Source organism: Diaporthe citri, assembly GCF_014595645.1.
Source record: "Diaporthe citri strain NFHF-8-4 chromosome Unknown scaffold_8, whole genome shotgun sequence".
Classification (NCBI taxonomy): Eukaryota; Fungi; Ascomycota; class Sordariomycetes; order Diaporthales; family Diaporthaceae; genus Diaporthe; species Diaporthe citri.
In genome coordinates this window covers 1,950,788-1,968,175 of record NW_025064853.1, presented here as the reverse complement: position 1 = coordinate 1,968,175, position 17,388 = coordinate 1,950,788, and the positions used below count along the sequence as shown (strand labels likewise).

The window sequence follows — 17,388 nt, the reverse complement described above, 5'->3', positions numbered from 1 at the left end:
CGCCGGAGAGTTCTACCTTCCAGCTTGAAATAGTCGCGGGGACCCAGACACACGCAAGGCTTCGAAGTTAAGATCAGCATGGGCTGAAACCACGCGTTCAGCCTGCTGCCAAGATGTAATGAGGTGACGGTGGGAGGCCAAACATGTACTCTGCGATCTACTCCAATAGAGGTAGGACTTTTGGCCCTCCTTTCGACCGCTGAGCGCTCATGTTACTTCAACATGAGGACTATACTAATCACGGGACTTTTTATGGTACCTAGCCAAAAGGAACTCCCCCCAAGGACCCTGTGTACCAATATGTTATCTCCGTGCTTAACTTTGACGATTATGACAGTTGGGTCCACAACCGAATGGATAGCATGACGGCCAGGGCTACAGCATTCGTCCGCCAGTGGGCGGTTGTTGAAAGAGGTCGCATGCTGATCATCACTGATCAGACCTATGGGTCATGCCAGGAGGTGATCTCTGTTTTCAAATATTCTAGAGAGACGGGTCATTAAAACGAGCTTCAACTTGCGCGCCGTGCCAAATTGTGTTTCACTGTCCCCAATTCGCACTAAGATTGATGTGAATATTACTTATTTGTGAGAAGAAATAGGTAGGCGAAGAGGAAGCACACTGTGGGGCTTTCCTTGACGGCGGATTGGACAAGTGATAGTCCAATGTGCGGGCCATTATAGTTCATTCATACAGCATCCAGTGGCTCTGTAAGATTTCGTGGCTCACAAAGTTTTCCTGGCGATGGCCAATGGAACTCGTTCGGTTCTTCCCAAAGATCAGGCAATTTCTCTTGCACTTATCTCACCTGCATCCGCGTGAATGCGTTCACCACCAGTGGGGCGGGCAAGTAGAGGTCTCTGTGTGTAAACATTGAGCGGGGTTGAGGATCATGACTGCACGTGGAACCCAAATTGATCGCTGCAGCCACGTCGATCGCGAACCCCTTCGGTTACACACTTTTTCATCCACAACATGGACATCTTGGACATTGCGGTCACTTGCTGTGGATTGGCCCTAAAATGCGCTCAAATCGTCAATGAGGTCCAGGCCTGGCCCGAGGAGCTGCGCAGAATAACCCGCCGGATCACCAGACTGGAGCCGCTCCAGCAGGGCCTCATGTCACATCTGCAGAACCAGCCCACACCCGGTCTCGCTGGGCGGCAACGGGAACAGAAGAATGAACTCGAAAATATCGTGCGGGAAACGAACGAGTGTTGCAAAGAGACACACAACATCCTCGGTGAATGCCAGTCGAGGAAAGTCGGCCAGGCAGGGTTGGAGTCCCGGGAGTCGTGGCTCGGCGACTTCTCTCGGAGTTTATACCAGAAGTATGGGGCTACGGCAACAGCCCTGAAGAGGCTTGAGGACAGCCTTGAGGAGAATTACCGGGATCTGAACTGTTATATGGGCCTGCTTGGGATCAGGCAGGAGCAGGCCAACCACAATGCGCTGGCTGCGATCTCAGAAAGAATTCGCTGCTTGGAGTTGGAGAAGGAGAGGGACTCCCTCAGGCGGGACAATGATTCCCTCAAGCAAGATAAAGCTCGGCTCATGGCACAGTTGAAGAAACTTACTGTGCACCTGGCCCCGCCCATGACTCTGCCGCGAGGCGGACAGGTGAACGATGGGAGCCTTGGGACCTCCCGATCTGTTTCTGCCGCTGTGAGGCAGCCAACACCTGAAATCCGCCCATCCCGGACAGACTACAAGATCCTCTTCACTGATACGTACGGCGACCGCAGCACGGTGTCCGAGTTTCTTGTCAAAATACTGGGTGCATGGACCCAGTCCAAAGGCGGTGAATGGCGTGTCGAAAAGGTTCACTCGGCCGGCTTTCTGTTGAGAGAAAATTGCGAATGCGTGAGTGAGATTGAGGAGCTTAGGCCCAAACACAAATTACATGATCTCCATCCTTCAGGACGAGGCTGGCCTCCAAGCCGCACGGGTATGAAGGCGCTTGATGATGCTATGAAACATTTCATCCCCCCAGGCTCTAAAACGGAGATCCATAACCAGGTTCGCCAAAGAAAGAAGAGAGGCCTTGCCAGAGACATGCTCAGGACATATGACTTCATAATCGTCTTCAGTCGGGCAACACACAACAATATGTTAGCAGTACGTAACGCACTGGTTACGGCTTCTGGTCAAGGCATTTTACACAGAGGGAAGGGCCGTGTTGTGCATCTCGGACAGTATCTATCATCCTGTGGAGATACAAAGGACATCGCGGCGCCATCAACGAGCAAGGAACGGCGCCCGATCAGAGAAAATTGGGACCAGAAGGTTGTGGAGCTACAATTTGCAATCCAAGCTTTTCTCGCTGCAGAGTTGGGTTGGAAGCAGCCGCAGATATTGAAGTAGAAGCAGAAACAGGCCAATACAGCATCACCAGCATGCTAAAACACTACTAGGAATATTTAGACAGATTCAATCTACTAGGACTAATAACTTATAGGGCGCTTTTGAAAATCTGCCTTTCAGCAATCAGATGGTAGTAGCAAAGACAGTAATGAGTAAGCATCATAAGCCAGTCTCCACTCCCACAAAAACAACTCAAAATTTAAATTAGTACCGACCTCGTGGCAACTCATCAACCGGGCTCATCACTAATCCATTTAAGGCCGGCCCTCGCCAACAGCCACAGTGCAACACACGCACTGCGCACACAGAGAAGAGGGTGGGGAACCGGCGAGAGACAGAGACAGTAAAAGCACAGATAGCACAAGCTATGGTGGGTATACGCTTGATGAGCAACAAAACAGCGAACCTTTAACATTTACAACCATGGCATTTAACCTCTTTGCGAACCAACTGGTCTTGCATCAACACCAGTACACGGTTCGTATGACGAGGTCGAGGACATAGACTGTGTGCCCGAGGATCGCCTTAGTCTTTTGACAGTGTATCACGCAATGAGCACGAGGTTTCCAGCAAAGCTAGTCTGCGAATGCAAATGCTTTTGCTGGGTGGCGCTGGCTCCTCCGGTGCGTGTCTAACTGATCCTGCAATTATTCTTTACTCGATGGCGGAAATAGCCTCTTCAGCGCCTGGATCAGGGGTACTAAATCCAACAGCTGACTACAACGCGTGAGATGTTTCCCGGGCCTCCCGGGCTAGATCGATCCATCACGGCCTCATACCCCGAAGCGGAACATGGAGGAATCGGAATTCCGGACTTGCCAAGAAATCCGTGATATAATTATTAATTGTGGAAAGCTTCTACAAACATGTATCAAAAGTCTGCCACATACCGATATTTCATGTGTAGATCTTGGTTCTCTCTGTGTCTGATGTCGTGGATGGCATTTCCAAATGCATGGGCCTTACCCATGTCTTTGTCTGAACGCGTAAGCTGACCTGGGATTTCATGTGTAGATAAACGTCAGCCCTATCATTGCACAGCAAACTTGGAGAGAGCTCGCGTGCGACAGTGATCTTTTTTTTTTGAATCCCGGTCTAAGCCTATCAAGAGCCACAGAATGCGCGAATGTGGGCGGGCACGGGAGCGCCGTTGCGTCAACAATCCCGACTCCGCACGTATTCGTGCACGGAACCCGGCCACACATATCCTGCGAAAAAGTCTGGAGAGCCATGTTCCGTAGCCAGGGGCCCGTCAAATTTTATTAAAAGGCTCGAAGATTAAGAGTTTTAGTAATCGATGGGGTGTGTCCAGTGGCACCGTGGGTGGCCCGATTCCTGCCCCGAAGGAAGGACTCGGCTCGGTCTGTGTGTGTCAAAAAGCCCCACAGATCCACACGCTCGCGTATAAACGTACGGCAATCGTATCAAGGTCCCTAGCCGCATACGCACAGCACGGCTGTCCCCATTCTGCCCTCCATGACTGCCGTCGAATGCCAAAAAGCAGAACATATGGGATGACATTGGCATCTCAAGTTTGAGCATCACAGACATCACAGTTGAGTTGGCCAAACCGCCGGCGAGTGTTTCGGATCGCTCGGCCAGGCTTGTGCTGCCAAGACAACCTTAGGAGGACTAACAGCATCCCTTGTCCGTGGGGGCTGCCAGTCGTCACCAGTACCCGCCAGGTGTGCCGGGAACCGAAAAGTGACAAGTGGAAGAAAGAGATAACCGCACAGTAATCTTTTATGCGGCCAGGGCCAACACTGGTGGTTGGTACACACGTACACACACACACACAAACCGACCGGGACCTCGGCCTCGTACCGTGACCCGTCGCACTGCGGAACTCCTCCAACCCGTCAGCACGGGTTCACGGTGCATCGCCGACCTGCTCTGGCCTGTGAAGTGATCCGCCAAGGCTCGCTTGGCCCTCCTGCCAGCTGGTCTGTGATGCCTCTGCCGCCTCGGATTCGTCGCTTCGCAATGCGACAGGCGGGCTCCCCCCTGGTGCGTAGGCAATATTCCGGCGGGATTTGGACAAGGGTGTGTGGTTTTTCTCTTTTGGTTCGGCCCCCCCCCCCCATCGGCACCCACCACGTCGGCCAAGAAGTAACACCCGTCTGTGGTAAGGCTGCCATGGCCACCCCGGCTTTAAGGTGGTCGCGTGCCCACCCCCCTCCAGACGTATAAACCTGGCCGGCCCTCCTCTCAGCAGTCTGCAGGGCAGCGGTCAATATCAGAACTCGAGCCTGATATCTGTTTGTACCGTCGGACAAAGTTACACCAAGTCTCGGTCTATCACGACCGCCATCGACTGCCTGGGACCCAGGCAAGCTTTGTGTAACACAAGCCCGGCAACGAAAAATCCCCCGATTTCATCCGACTCTCATCAACCATGGGCGTGGGAGCCTTCCTCGAGCCGCTGATTGTGGTGAGCCTTCTGGCTGGAGGGACCATCATCAACCGCGATCGGCCCGGCAGCGGCAGGCGGAGGGGATATGAGAAGGGGATCCGATCGTCTTCTTCCTCGCCGAAGCGCTCATTCGCCGGGGATACGCTCGAGGCAGAGTCGGGAAGGCGGTGGTCGGGAGATGGCGACGACTCAATGCCGCTCAGCCCGTGGAGCGCGGATTCTTTGGGCGGTTCATCGGCGACGCTTCTCAGCCAGGGAGATGACGAACTCGGCCCCAGGTGGCGATACCGAACGTTGCGGCTTTGGAAGTGGGAGAAGAAAGTCAAGACGCCCAACACAGAGGTCTTCGAGGATCGTCTTCTCAGTCGGGTATTGCGGAGGTTGCCTTTCCTTGTCGAGGCGTGGTACTGGGCCCTGATCTACTGGGGTGAGTATATCGAGAGGAATATCATGGGTCACTCACTGGCCTTGAGGTTGTCATGGTGAATCGTGTTGCCATAATGTACTGACATGACCTGCCTCGAAGGTGTACCAAGTTGGTCGGGCCATTGGTGCCCTGGCAATGGACGAGACGACCGTCGACGTCGCGCGGCGACACGCCCTGCAGCTCATCCACCTGGAACAGCGACTGCACATCTTCATCGAGCGGCCCATCCAGGAGTGGTTCCTGCAGCACGCGACGCTGATGCGCTGGACCAACCGGGCTTACTCGTTCATCCACATCCCGGGAAGCCTCTTCCTCGTCGTCTTCTACTACCTCACGACGACACGGCCGAGGCGTAACGCGCAGAGCACCCTGCCGAGCAAGTCCACGCCCACCGGGGCTGGATGGAAGGCCACGGGCCTCCCCCCGCTCAACCCGGCACTGTATGAGCAGAGGCGACGGACGATGGCCATGTGCAACCTCTTCGCCTTCGTCATCTTCACGTGCTGGCCCTGCATGCCACCCAGGCTGCTGAGCGACCCGAACTACCAGGGACCGGACGCAAAGGAGGCCAAGGGGTACGGATTCGTCGACACGGTCCACGGTGCGGATGGCGAGAGCAGTGTTTGGACAACGAACAAGTTCTGTAACCAATATGGTGAGTTGAAACTCTCTCGTGCACTTTTGACTCGCAGTGTGAACGCTCCGCTCTCAGATCTGCCACCGTCACACACTCTGAAGCTGACGCCCGGTGTCCAACAGCGGCCATGCCATCCCTGCACTTCGGCTACTCGCTCCTCATCGGCCTCACGGTGGCCACGATGCCCGTCCAGTTCCGCGGCTGGAAGCGGCTGGCCCTGATCCTCGGCGGCATGGCGTACCCGGGCCTCATCCTGACCGCCATCGTCGCCACGGCCAACCACTTCGTGCTCGACGCCGTCGCGGGCGCGTGCGTGGTCGCCGTCGCGTGGCACGCCCAGAGCATCATGCTGAACCTGCTGGTGCTGGAGGACTACTTCCTGAGGCTCGTGCGCATCCACAAGCCGTCCAAGGAGCTGGCCGGCTCGAGGGATGCGCCGATCGAGTAGGGGCTGCTTGAGGAATGGAATCTTCCAGCGGCAGATTAATTCTGTAACATTAGTGTGTCGCAATATTAAGAGGCTGCTTTTATCTGCAGCTCATTCATTTTCATGCGCTGTTCACTTTTGGAGAGACGGAGTTTAGAGGACTGGTCTTGAGCTGGCTGTCAGAGGGGTTTTGGCAGTCTCACATCGGTAATACCTATTTGAGTCGACACTTGGCCACAGCATTTGGTTTCAGCTTTACAAAGACTCCTCCATGCTGATCTGAAATCCATAAATATCACCATCACATTGCTTAGCACGAATATTAGCCCATAAATCAGCCCTTGAGGTCGAATGTACGGCATTACCGGTGTGGAGTTCTCGACTGGACCTCCATCGAGTTTCTTGCGGAGTCGAGGTTCAGATGACCGCGAAAGTCCTTGGAGTCTATCTTTCATACTCGATAGCCCCCTCCTTGGTCAAAATCGCGATGAATCATCCTTTAGGCAGAGGGAGGCACAGGGAAGATCTGCACTGGGCAGTTAGGAGTAGCGGAACCGGCTTACCTAAGCATAATTCACTTACCACTTTAGGCCTCTTGTTTACTTCGCGCCCGTTTAGTACTCTGAATTGCTTCATCATTCTTCCTTTAAAAGATAGTGACAACTCATCTTCAATTGACATGTTGTGGCCATTTGTCTATGTCCCTGTAGTTCTCTTGTTACATCGCTGCTTCTGCGTAGTGATCGTGATGCGTGCAATCTGTGACATTTTCACCGCTCTAGCTGTAAAAGTGCTGCTATGCCGCTGTTGGTTATTCACGATACCTCGCTAGATAGAAAACGGACCATGGAACTAGCTCCTTCGGAATGGTTTGAAATTCCTCTCACTCCTTATCTGTAACTCGGAGCAGAGTTTCCGGATCTTCACTCTGAGCATCTACTTTCTACGTAGTGCTGACCACCCATCTCAACGCCAGATTCTTAGTCTTGGATTCGGATGAAATTCTCGGGTCAGAGCAAGAAAATTCTCATCGTAATAGTTCCTTGATTCGTGATTTTCACATCTCAGGCGCCCTCTCCAAGGACCAGCATGGCTATCCCTCAGGACGATCTGGCTGCGCAAGCCGAACCTGGTTTAGTTCTTCCTTTGCACTATTTCGACAACAGCGCTATGTTCACAAACATTACCATGTACGCAATTATGGTCTTTGACGAGGTCTTGGAAGCCGACAAGCTTGCCAAGAGTCTCGAACAACTCGTCCGACGCGAGACCTGGCAGAAGCTGGGTGCAAGAGTGAGGAAGGGGGTAGGTCTTAAACATCCGTTTCTTTCGTAGTCATTTGGAGTGGATCATGACAAGTGGTAGAAAAACGGGCCTGATCTACATGTGCCGCGGAAGTTCTCCCCCGCCCGCCCGGCTATTGCCTACACACATCTATCTTACGACGTGGCCAAAGCAGACCACCCTGTGGCATCTCGCATGCCCAGTTCCGAATCGGCGCCCACGGACCGCCCTGCTCTTGTGGGAAATCCAGAGGATTGGGCCGAATTGTGCTGTGGCGCTGACGGGCCGAAGTCACTCCAAGACTATGTCGGCTCAGATCGACCCGTCACTGGCCTCCACATTGTCTCATTCAATGATGCCACCATTGTCACTCTGCACTGGCTTCACGCTGCGGCCGATGCTATGGCCCTGAAGGCAATCTTGGATAACTGGGCGTTGATCCTTCGAGGCCGGGAGGACGAAGTTGCCCTTCTGCATGGGTTTGACGAGGACCCTTTGCGCGAGCTGGGATGTCACCCAACAGAGCCTTACGAGCTGGCAGGCTCCGAGTTGTCAAAATTGGGTACCGCAGAGTACGTGTTGAGGAATGGCTACAATATCCTCATTGGGCAGAAAGAAAACCGGACAGTGTGCATTCCGGCCGCTTTCCTGGCCAAGCTTCGGGAAAAGTCACTGCAGGAGCTGAGGGACGCGGGCCATAAGAACCCGTTCCTAACTGACAACGACATTATCACAGCCTGGTTCTCGCGCCTCGCCTTTTCTCACTTGCCCTCTGACAAGCCCGTGACCATCATGCAGGCCATGTCTGCCCGGCGCGCGCTCGAGCAGGACCTCCTACCCCCGGACAGGCTCTACGTCTCCAACTGCCTGAGCTTCACGAGTGTGCTCAAAACCAAGAAGGAAGTCGACCAGTCCCTGGGTATTTTGGCTGGCGACATTCGACGCGGCATCAACAGGCACGGCACTCGCCAGCAGATCGAGGCTTTCCAGAGCATGGTCAGGGCTAACGAGTGGCCGCTGGGCCCGATGCCCATTTTCTTCGGCAAGCCAAACATGCACCACATTGGCTTCTCGAACTGGACCAAGGTCAAGACCTACTTGACTGATTTCTCGGCGGCAGCTGTGACGAAGCGGGATACGCCTCTGTTCCCGACGTTTGTCTCGCAGATCCAGACCGGCATCCCTTATCCTGATGGGTTCTTGATTACCGGGAAGGACTCTCATGGCAATTATTGGCTTGAGGGATACCGGCCTGATAGACTGTGGGCACATGTAGAAAAATTGCTGAAGGCGGGTATTTAATTTTGCGCGGCCGTGGCTCTGCTCACATACGCTTTCTTCCCGAAACCTTGCTTTGCTACAAGCAAGAACACCAGCAAAGACATCAACAGATCAGTTTCACTATCAACACATTCCCCACTTATTTCCTTAAGTAGGAGCAGATATAAATTTACAGGAACAGAACGGAATATACCGGGACAGATCAGAGCATAATATGGACGCAAATATGTAAGGGATGGAGGGGTGTGTTTTTCATCAAGCCTACCTCTGCATTTGAAGTGTTTGGTCTTTCTTCTTTTGTCTTCAGCAATTACTTGTTAGTTGCCACTAGGCACCTAAGCTTCTTCCCAAAGCAAGGAGAACAGTCCGAGGTATATCCAGGCAATACACATAGTACATAGTGCTACCTCAGCAAGCAGTCATATGCCCCTTGACTCATAAAAGAACATGACATGCCTGCAAAAAATCCAGTGCTGGTCTGTTGCCGAGACACTTTGGACACTTTATAACAGCTTAGTTCCAGCCCGCCCTTTGGCATGCTGCGCCACAGGACCCTTAACTCCTCTCCTCGCACTTGGATGCAGTCACCAGGCAGCATAAGAACATGGATGGACGGCTCTACGATTTTCTTGCCTTTTCTGTGAGACCCTCTTTTGAAGGTGGTAACGATTTGAGAATTTCTATCTACGTTGATGATCAAGTGCCTTCGCCATGCAAGGCGAAGAGCGCTATCAACAAGTGGGAGCATTTCTTCTCCGTGTCACCAGTAAACTGACGAGCACAGTGAAAAAAATTTGAAGCTCGCTTAGGAATGCAATATCAACCTTGGTGCAGGGATTTCGCTAATCCTCTCTGTAGATGTTCAAATGACCAAGATGCCCGCAGGCTGGAGAAGAAGAGAGGAAAGGGAAGGAAACAAGTCGGGGGGATGTCTGGTCTTATGTAGTTTTTGGAGGCGGGCGCGGACGGCTTTTCACCGCTTTCCAGGATTGGCCAAGAAAGGTCAAGTGTGGTGGTACCTAGGTACCTACCCTTGTCACAAGCGGCAGAATCTAGGCAGCCCAGAAAAAAGTTGGGGACCAGATGGGGACGATCGTCGCATTCCCTGACTTCAGCAAAGCTCCCAACCATCGCAGAAATGGAGGTGACTGAGGATGAGAAGTCTCGACAAGAGGCCCGCGACAAGAGTATGAATCTCATGGCCCCATTGCTCTTGTATACTTGCATTGCAGTCCGATTAACACCAGCCCAACACAGAGAAGATATTGAAGCGCAAAGAAGCCCAGCGCGCCGCGCGCAAGCTTGAGCGCAAGATAAAACGAGAGGGAAAGGCCGAGGCCAAGGCCGCCCGCAAGTCCAACGTCAAGCGCGCAGGGAAATGGACCGGTGAGCGCAAGGAGCTGGACAAGCTGAAGAAGGCCGCCAACAAGGCCGCGAAGCTCGAGAAAAAGAAGCGGCGCGAGGAGTCGAAGGCGGCAAAGCTGCAGCAGCAGGACGAGAAGCTACAGGCCGAGGCGGAGAGGGCCAGGGCCAGGCAGGCGCACCTGGCTGAGCTCCAGGAGCAGGAGAGCACGGTGATGGAAAAGCTAGATGAGGAGGCCGTCGAGGGGACCGGGGAGACGGACGACTACATCCCACTTGACGACGAAAAACCCCGCAAGAAGGATAAGAAGAGCAAAAAGTCGAAGACGGCACAGGACGAAGAGGCCATCGAGCACAAGCCAGCCAAGAAAGAGAAGAAGAACAAGAAGCAGAACCAAGAAGCCGAGACTGAAAACACTACGACCGAGATCAAGGAGGCTGAGAGGCCTTCAAAGAAGGACAAGAAGCGCAAGCGTGACGCCGACGCCGACGAGATTTCTGCGGATGCTCCGGCAGATACGGAATCACCAGCAAAGCAGAAGGCGAAAAAGGACAAGGAGGACAAGAAACAAAGGGCAGAGATCGAGACTGAGGCTGCGCCAGCGGATGAACCAGCCGATGAGCAACCTCCCGCCAAGAAGTCCAAGAAGTCTAAGAAGCGAGACCGAGAAGAGGAGGCCCCCGATGCCACGGCGGACGTCCCTGCCCCGGCCGCCGTCCCGGCCGACGAGGTGGAGCTGAAGAAAGCAAAGAAGGACAAGAAATCCAAGAAGGAGAAGAAGAAGGCAGCCGCGGAGTCTGGTGGCAAGGACAAGACTGGTCAGGACACAGCAGACAGCGAGAAGAAGCAGCCCGCGCAGGCCGAGAAAGCTGCGGCAGCGGCAGCGGCAGCCGAGGCCGCCAACTGGAACGTTGGTGAGCTTGAGGGCGGCGCATCCAGGCAGGCCAAGTTCCTGCGGCTCCTGGGCGGCAAGGGCGCCGGTGGTGCCGCTGCTGCGTCTGCTACATCCGGGGCGGCGCGGCCGCACTTCAACGTGAACCAAGTCACGGGGGACCTGGAGAAGCAGTTTGAGGCCGGGCGCAGGATGAAGCACGACATGGGCGGGCAGCGCAAGGGCCTGGGGGCATAAGCGCCGCGGCTGTCTGCGGCTGTCCGATCACCGCTAGCCGTCATGCGATATTACAGCAGAAGAGGGGAACCTCTGGCGTCCAAAAGCGGAAGTATCTCAGGGAGTAGCTGCAAAAGGGATACCACTTGCTGCGACTTTTGTAATTCTTGCTAAACCCGGCTTGTGACCCTCCTGCTTCAGGAGGCTGCCCAAAAGCCAACCATGCTGTAATAAAATGGGTAAAAAAGAATAAAAAGGAAATACTGTGAACTCCGTCCCGTGATACAATGCGCCTCTCTTGTTTATTGCCAGGCGCGCAAGTCATGTGCTAGTTTCTCGTGTGGGCCTAAACCACGCCTCTCTTTCTGCCTCGGATGCTGATGCTTTTCTGCACGGCGATCAGGCCATTCTCAAGACCGCGACTACCCATGATCCTTCGCGAATATGGCGCGTCGTGGTAGTCGTCGTTGTTTGCCCACTGCGGTGGTGGTCGTATCGATCCGCCCGTCTATCGTCCGCCGAAGAAGATGCGCGAGAGGACCTCGAATATTATTCCGCCAAAAACGACGAAGGCGAGGAGGCCTTAAGACACATTGCCGTTAGCACTTGTGTCTCCATCGGCAGGGAGTACTGGGGCGGGGTCTTTGGGGGATGGGGTGCGTCGCATACCGAGCCAGATGGGGGAGATGGGGGCCTTGGCCGTCTCCTTCTTGGTCATCTTCTTGATCTCCTCGGTGGACTTGCCCATCTTCGCCTCCTGCTCCTTGGCGAACTTGAGGTTCGCCCGTCGCTGCTGGGGTGTTTGCGCCTGTTGCGCCGGGTCAGCATGGGCGGTGGTCATGGTGGAGATCGAGAGGCGCAATGCGCGCATGCGTGGGACAGGGGCGCATGGTCTTACCATCGTGAGGTTGAGGTGTGAAGGAGGGGGGGATTGAGTGTCGAGCCGGTCGGGTCGAGTCGAGTCGAGTCGGGTTCAAGGATTACAAGTTTATAGTGGAAGGCGTGAATGAGTGGCAGGATGTCTGGGTACCTGGCAGGGCTGAGGCAAGAGAAGATCAATCGGGTCGAAGGGGACTCGGTTGGTATATGTAATGCAATGTTGAAGTAATGAATGGGGACAGATTTCAGGGACCCTAGGACGACCACATCTCCATATTGAATTTCCGGGAGACGTGTCGTCCAAGAGCTACCCCTGCCCGCAGCCCGCCCTTGCAGTGGCAGCTGGTAATCCAAGTCCGTAGTCTACCTGTTAGCCGTTAGCTGTTCGGTTGATTGCGGGGGCGCTAATCAGTGGGGACTCACCTTTCGACCAGAGCTAGAATTGGATGGAGCTTTTTACATTCCACATGGCAGCGAGGGTTTGGCTCCCAGGGTTCTACTCTATCACTGGCCCCAGCTGAGATCATCTCAAAGACCTTTCACGACATAGTTCTTTCCCGTACATCAAGATGAGCTCGAGGGTAATACTGTCAATGGCCAGCCGTCAGGCTCGGCTCTCGTCCCCGGTAAAGGCGTTCAAGGCCCCCATCCAGCGACGATTCGCCTCGTCTGAGCCGCAGCAGCCTTCACCCCTCGTAAGACCCTCGTCGTCCTTTTCTGAGTCACCCTGCTGCCTGCCTGCCTGTTGCACACTGACACGTCTCCTCTCCTAGTCCCAGTTTTACAAGGACTTCACCAGACCCGTCGCGAAGGTTCTACTCATGGCCATGTTCACCTACCAGTTGGCCTACTGGGGCTGGGTCAAGCTGGAGCAGGATGAGATCAGGGCCGAGCGTGAAGGTGTGTTTGCTACCTCTTGATCTTGCTTAAAACGTGTTCTCTGACTGGTCAGAGTAGGAGAGGTTGCGAGGCTCGAAGCCCAGGTCGCCAAGTTGACACATAAGTCTTCGGCCTGAGCCACCGCGTTGACGGCTTTTGGTCACGAGTTGACCACGTCTACGGGTCTGCTGCAGGAGGGTGGGAAGGTCCCATGCCATCAGACGCTCTGAAAGGAGCCGAATCGCTTGCCCGTTCGACTTTCTCTGTGACTCCTAGCGCCCAGCAACCCAGAACGCGGCCTGTTTTCCCGCGATTTGTCCAGCATGACGAGGGACGTCGTACGGAACTCGTCCCAGGCCAAAAGGAGTTTCAAAAAACCTGGGGCTCTATTATCTGCTCTGGGATCCTCCAAAATAGGGTGCCGCTCTCCCAAGGAGAGGGAAGGCGACCCTGTGGATGAGCCATTATGTCTTCGGCGGTATCAATCTGCGGCCTTCGGTTTTGAAGTCACACACAAATCCGACATCATCCACACGCTCGGCTCCGCCATGCACTCACATGATGATGCGAAGGTCAGACTCTTTGCTCTCGAGGTGAAGAGAACGGCTTGGACTTGCAGATATTAATCGGACCTATCCAATATTACTGTGAGGTCCATGTCCTCATGACATGGATAAGATCGTCAGAGTATGTTCACCGCTGCTACTTGACTCTCCAAGTGCAAGACCGTGCTGGTGAAGAACACCTAATATAACTCCTCATATTATTTTATAGCCCTCTCAATCAACACGTGCAGGACCCTACTACTCGGTTTTCAAACCTCTCGAGCGGCTGTAGTACCAGTTTTTGACCGCGCAGAGCGCCAAGCCAGAAGGGTGACTATTCAACGCTGATCCGAAGCGTAGATGCATGGCCACAGCAGCCATAAGCACTAGCCACCTAGGCCGTGTCCAGCTACGAACAAGTACGGGATCGCAATGGCGGGAGCGTCACAATCCTGCGGCGCCGATCCGATAATTTTACGACCACCGCAGGCCAGGAGAAGAATGATAGGCCCCTCGGGCCTGGCTAAAGACGCGCCGGATAATGAGAGCCTGGCTCTCGCCTTCGTGTCTAGCCAGGTTCAGACACCTCAGCTGGTGTCCCTGACTTCGATCGTTGCCTTCGAGGGCCTAACGATCAAAATCCTGGGCGCCTCGTAATTCTCCGTGTGTGCTATATGATTTAAATACGGACAGCTGCAGCCATGGGTGCGGCAGCTGAGAGTTACGAGACTATCCCAAGTCCACAAGCTCACCATGACGCCCTATCTGCTGTGGCCGCTTGGTGCTGCGGTCTTGTTCTACATCCTAAGATTGTTCTTCATCCCCAAGCCCCTTCCTGGAATCCCATACAACCGGCTCTCCTATCTGTTGCCATGGGGCGACCTCTTGAGCTTTGGGATCTCCTTCTTCGTCCGTGGTGAAGTTTTCGCGTGGTTCAACGCCCAGTCCCATCATCACCGCAGCCCCATCTTCCAGGCCTTCATCCCCTCCTTCAGCACATCCTTCCCCGTGCTCGTGGTGACGGACCCGGTAGAGGTGAGAGAGATCGTGACACGCAGGCTCAGGAGTATCGACCGGTCGAGGCTGATGGGCCTGTGGTTCGGGCTGCTGGCCCCTGGCGCGAGTATCGGGATGCCCTCTGGGGCCAGCTTCAGGGCTCTGAGGTGGGCTTGGAACTCAATGCTGAGCACTGTGTTCCTTGGGATCGTGGGTGGACCGAGGATCCGAGACGCAGCCTTGGATCTGGTCGAGCTCTGGACCTTGAAGGGTGGCACAGAGCAAGGCTCGCCCTTTGAAGCATGCGCGGATCTGAGGTTGGCGACGCTCGAGGCGGTGGTGGGTTTGCTGCTCGGAAAGGATCTCGGCATGCTTGGTGTCGAGAGTGCCGAGTTCGAGGGTGCAGAGGACCGGAAGAAACTTTGGCCCTGGGAAAGGAGTGGACGAGAGGCCCAGCCGAGGCGCTTCTACCGAGACTTCAGTCTTTGTCTCGTGTGCCTGGACTGGGTCACGCAGGGCATTTCGCCAACGGTGTACTTGTGGGTGTTCAGGCAACTCTTCTGGCCGTTCCAAAAGGCACAGAAACACGTCGAGGCCTGCCTACAGCGCGTCATCGACGACGCGCGCCAGGTGTCAGCGGGCAGGGAGAAAGCCGCTTACGACTCGCACAGCGCGTTGGAGCTGGTCCTCGACAGAGCTGCCTCAAGACCACAAGCCCGAGATGCCATGTCAGACGCTGCGCTGAGGAGCGAGCTCATCGAGCTGCTTATCACAGGCCACGAAACGACAGCCTCGTCCATCGGATGGGCGCTGAAGTACCTCGCTGACGACCAGGCTGTCCAGGGGAGACTCCATCAAGAGCTGCTGCGATTTCTGCCGGGGTCAGGTACTGTGCCGACCAGCGAGCAGATTATGACAACCCGCCTTCCTTATCTCGATGCCTTCATTGCAGAAACACTGCGATACTCGTGTACCGGGCCCATTTCTTTCCGCGAAGCCGTACAGGATTGTACCATCCTCGGTCACCGCATCCCAAGCGGGACGCCCATCATTCTCATGACGCAGGATGTCACTCATCAAGAAGCGACGCACCCGGGACGCGAATCAAGGCCAGCAGGGAGTCATCCAGCGAGCCCCGGCCGGCCGGGCCTGGGCAACGCCGAGCCTCCGCTGAACGAGTTCCACCCCAGACGCTGGCTCAGCCCCGACGGCGAGTTTGACCCGAACGATGCGTCATCGCTGAGTTTTTCAGGGGGTGCAAGGGGCTGCTTTGGCCAGAGGATAGCGATGCTGGAGATGAGAATATTCCTCGCGGTCCTGGTGTGGAACTTCCGCTTTGCGAAGCTGAGCGCAGGGCTGAGCCGCTATGGCTCGCTGGACGGCCTCACGAGAAAGCCGAGCTGCTGTTTCGTCCTGCCTGTCCCACGGCGAAGTCGGCCGGCGGAGGGAGCAAAGGTGGGCAGGCCGCGTCTGCCGCCTCTCTGCGAGGAATGTGCAAGGTGAAACTTCGGGAACAGGTAGAGAGAAAATGCCACTCGGCGAAGTGAGCAGTCACTCTGTTTGACGGGTGCCTAAAAGACTGCCCAGCTCAGAAATGCACTCGGCTCCAGTCCTAATGCAACATTATTGAAACCTCAGGACCATAGGCCGCGAATCCTGCCGGACCATGCCGAATTCGATAGGTCGTCGTCCTCACGATCCATTGTATCGCTTGGCACTTGTAGGACAATACATCATCTCGTTCTACGCATCTGCCGGCGAAACTTGTGAGAACAATACCGTTAAGCAATCCGAAAATTCCAAGAAGCTATGGCTTACCTACCTGTAGATGACTCGGCTGCGGCTTGAAACAGAAATCCGGCGGCAGTCATGACCGTGCTGAATGTTCTGCGGGGCCCTTCGCTCGCATTCGGGTCTTTGCCGACGACCAGGGCAAACTGACACCTGTCAGGGCTTCTCCGTTCGTCCCATCACCACCTTGCACATGAATGGCGCCAACGCCGAGGACATGTCCAGGCCGCGGGTGCATGATCAGGAGTACAATGGGGCCACGCCGGGAATTACAGAGAGGAAATCAGTGGAGCCGGTCGAGGCTTGAAAAAATTGGACACCGCTGCGCATTTCATGGCATAAGCTGGTCCGCCATGCAACCCGACGGATGCAGGACTAATAAAGTGCACAAACTTAAGCTCGACCCTGACACATCCTCACCGCGCAGGATCGGCGGCAGGATTTCCTTTGAACTCCTACAGGAGAATGGGAGCGAGCTTGCTGATTTCGGAACCTTGGCGGGACCCCCGGCGGAGACTGTCCGAAAGACAGGAACGGCGCGGAGAAGTCGGGCCCACGACAAGCTTTGAGATGGAACTCCCACGGCTGGGAGGGAAGGAAGACTCCTGGCATGGCGGCCACGTCGACGCGACTCGGTGATGAGCTGTGTGGTGGGTTTTGTGCGCGGGAACAACCCTGGACCACAGGTGACCGTCATGCCGGGAGCTCCCTCGGCATTGGCTCCCAGCCGCGATCTTCGTCCCGGCGCCGAAGGGGAACATGCCTTGAACCCGGCTTCACCGGTCATAGCTTGGATAAATGCTTAATCCATTTAAGGGACCACACGTGGGGAGCACAGATGTTTGATGTTACGAGGCAGAAATGTCGCAACTGCCCGAGTCGGCAAGTGGGCGGCGATGAGCAGCGTGGCGGGAGGAGGAGAATGGGCCATTTTTTTCCTCTTTCGCGCTCAAAGGGGCCATTAAGTTGATGCTAAGCTTTTTGGACCCAGTTT

General features: G+C 55.1%; 7 protein-coding genes across 7 annotated transcripts; 6 read left to right on the top strand and 1 right to left on the bottom strand.

Annotated features, from left to right (window-relative positions):
• Window positions 1–975: 975 nt before the first annotated feature.
• On the top strand, window positions 976–2,126 carry INS49_014903 (uncharacterized protein; the record flags this gene model as incomplete). The annotated part of the gene is made up of 3 exons (XM_043175591.1): window positions 976–1,863; window positions 1,922–1,948; window positions 2,091–2,126. 3 exons carry the CDS (start codon window positions 976–978, stop codon window positions 2,124–2,126), a joined length of 951 nt encoding a protein of 316 aa, XP_043020548.1.
• Window positions 2,127–4,759: 2,633 nt separating this feature from the next.
• Window positions 4,760–6,289, top strand: INS49_014902 (uncharacterized protein; the record flags this gene model as incomplete). The annotated part of the gene is made up of 3 exons (XM_043175590.1): window positions 4,760–5,204; window positions 5,314–5,859; window positions 5,964–6,289. The coding sequence occupies 3 exons, from the start codon at window positions 4,760–4,762 to the stop codon at window positions 6,287–6,289; spliced, it is 1,317 nt and encodes a 438-aa protein (XP_043020547.1).
• Window positions 6,290–7,357: 1,068 nt separating this feature from the next.
• On the top strand, window positions 7,358–8,854 carry INS49_014901 (uncharacterized protein; the record flags this gene model as incomplete). The annotated part of the gene is made up of 2 exons (XM_043175589.1): window positions 7,358–7,573; window positions 7,634–8,854. 2 exons carry the CDS (start codon window positions 7,358–7,360, stop codon window positions 8,852–8,854), a joined length of 1,437 nt encoding a protein of 478 aa, XP_043020546.1.
• A 1,117-nt stretch (window positions 8,855–9,971) lies between these two features.
• INS49_014900 (uncharacterized protein) lies at window positions 9,972–11,325 on the top strand (the record flags this gene model as incomplete). Its single annotated transcript, XM_043175588.1, has 2 exons — window positions 9,972–10,020; window positions 10,091–11,325. The coding sequence occupies 2 exons, from the start codon at window positions 9,972–9,974 to the stop codon at window positions 11,323–11,325; spliced, it is 1,284 nt and encodes a 427-aa protein (XP_043020545.1).
• A 487-nt stretch (window positions 11,326–11,812) lies between these two features.
• Window positions 11,813–12,205, bottom strand: INS49_014899 (uncharacterized protein; the record flags this gene model as incomplete). The annotated part of the gene is made up of 3 exons (XM_043175587.1): window positions 11,813–11,886; window positions 11,974–12,112; window positions 12,203–12,205. 3 exons carry the CDS (start codon window positions 12,203–12,205, stop codon window positions 11,813–11,815), a joined length of 216 nt encoding a protein of 71 aa, XP_043020544.1.
• Window positions 12,206–12,752: 547 nt separating this feature from the next.
• Window positions 12,753–13,140, top strand: INS49_014898 (uncharacterized protein; the record flags this gene model as incomplete). The annotated part of the gene is made up of 3 exons (XM_043175586.1): window positions 12,753–12,878; window positions 12,957–13,083; window positions 13,136–13,140. The coding sequence occupies 3 exons, from the start codon at window positions 12,753–12,755 to the stop codon at window positions 13,138–13,140; spliced, it is 258 nt and encodes an 85-aa protein (XP_043020543.1).
• An 899-nt stretch (window positions 13,141–14,039) lies between these two features.
• INS49_014897 (uncharacterized protein) lies at window positions 14,040–16,701 on the top strand (the record flags this gene model as incomplete). The annotated part of the gene is made up of 3 exons (XM_043175585.1): window positions 14,040–14,260; window positions 14,336–16,058; window positions 16,555–16,701. The coding sequence occupies 3 exons, from the start codon at window positions 14,040–14,042 to the stop codon at window positions 16,699–16,701; spliced, it is 2,091 nt and encodes a 696-aa protein (XP_043020542.1).
• Window positions 16,702–17,388: the final 687 nt, after the last annotated feature.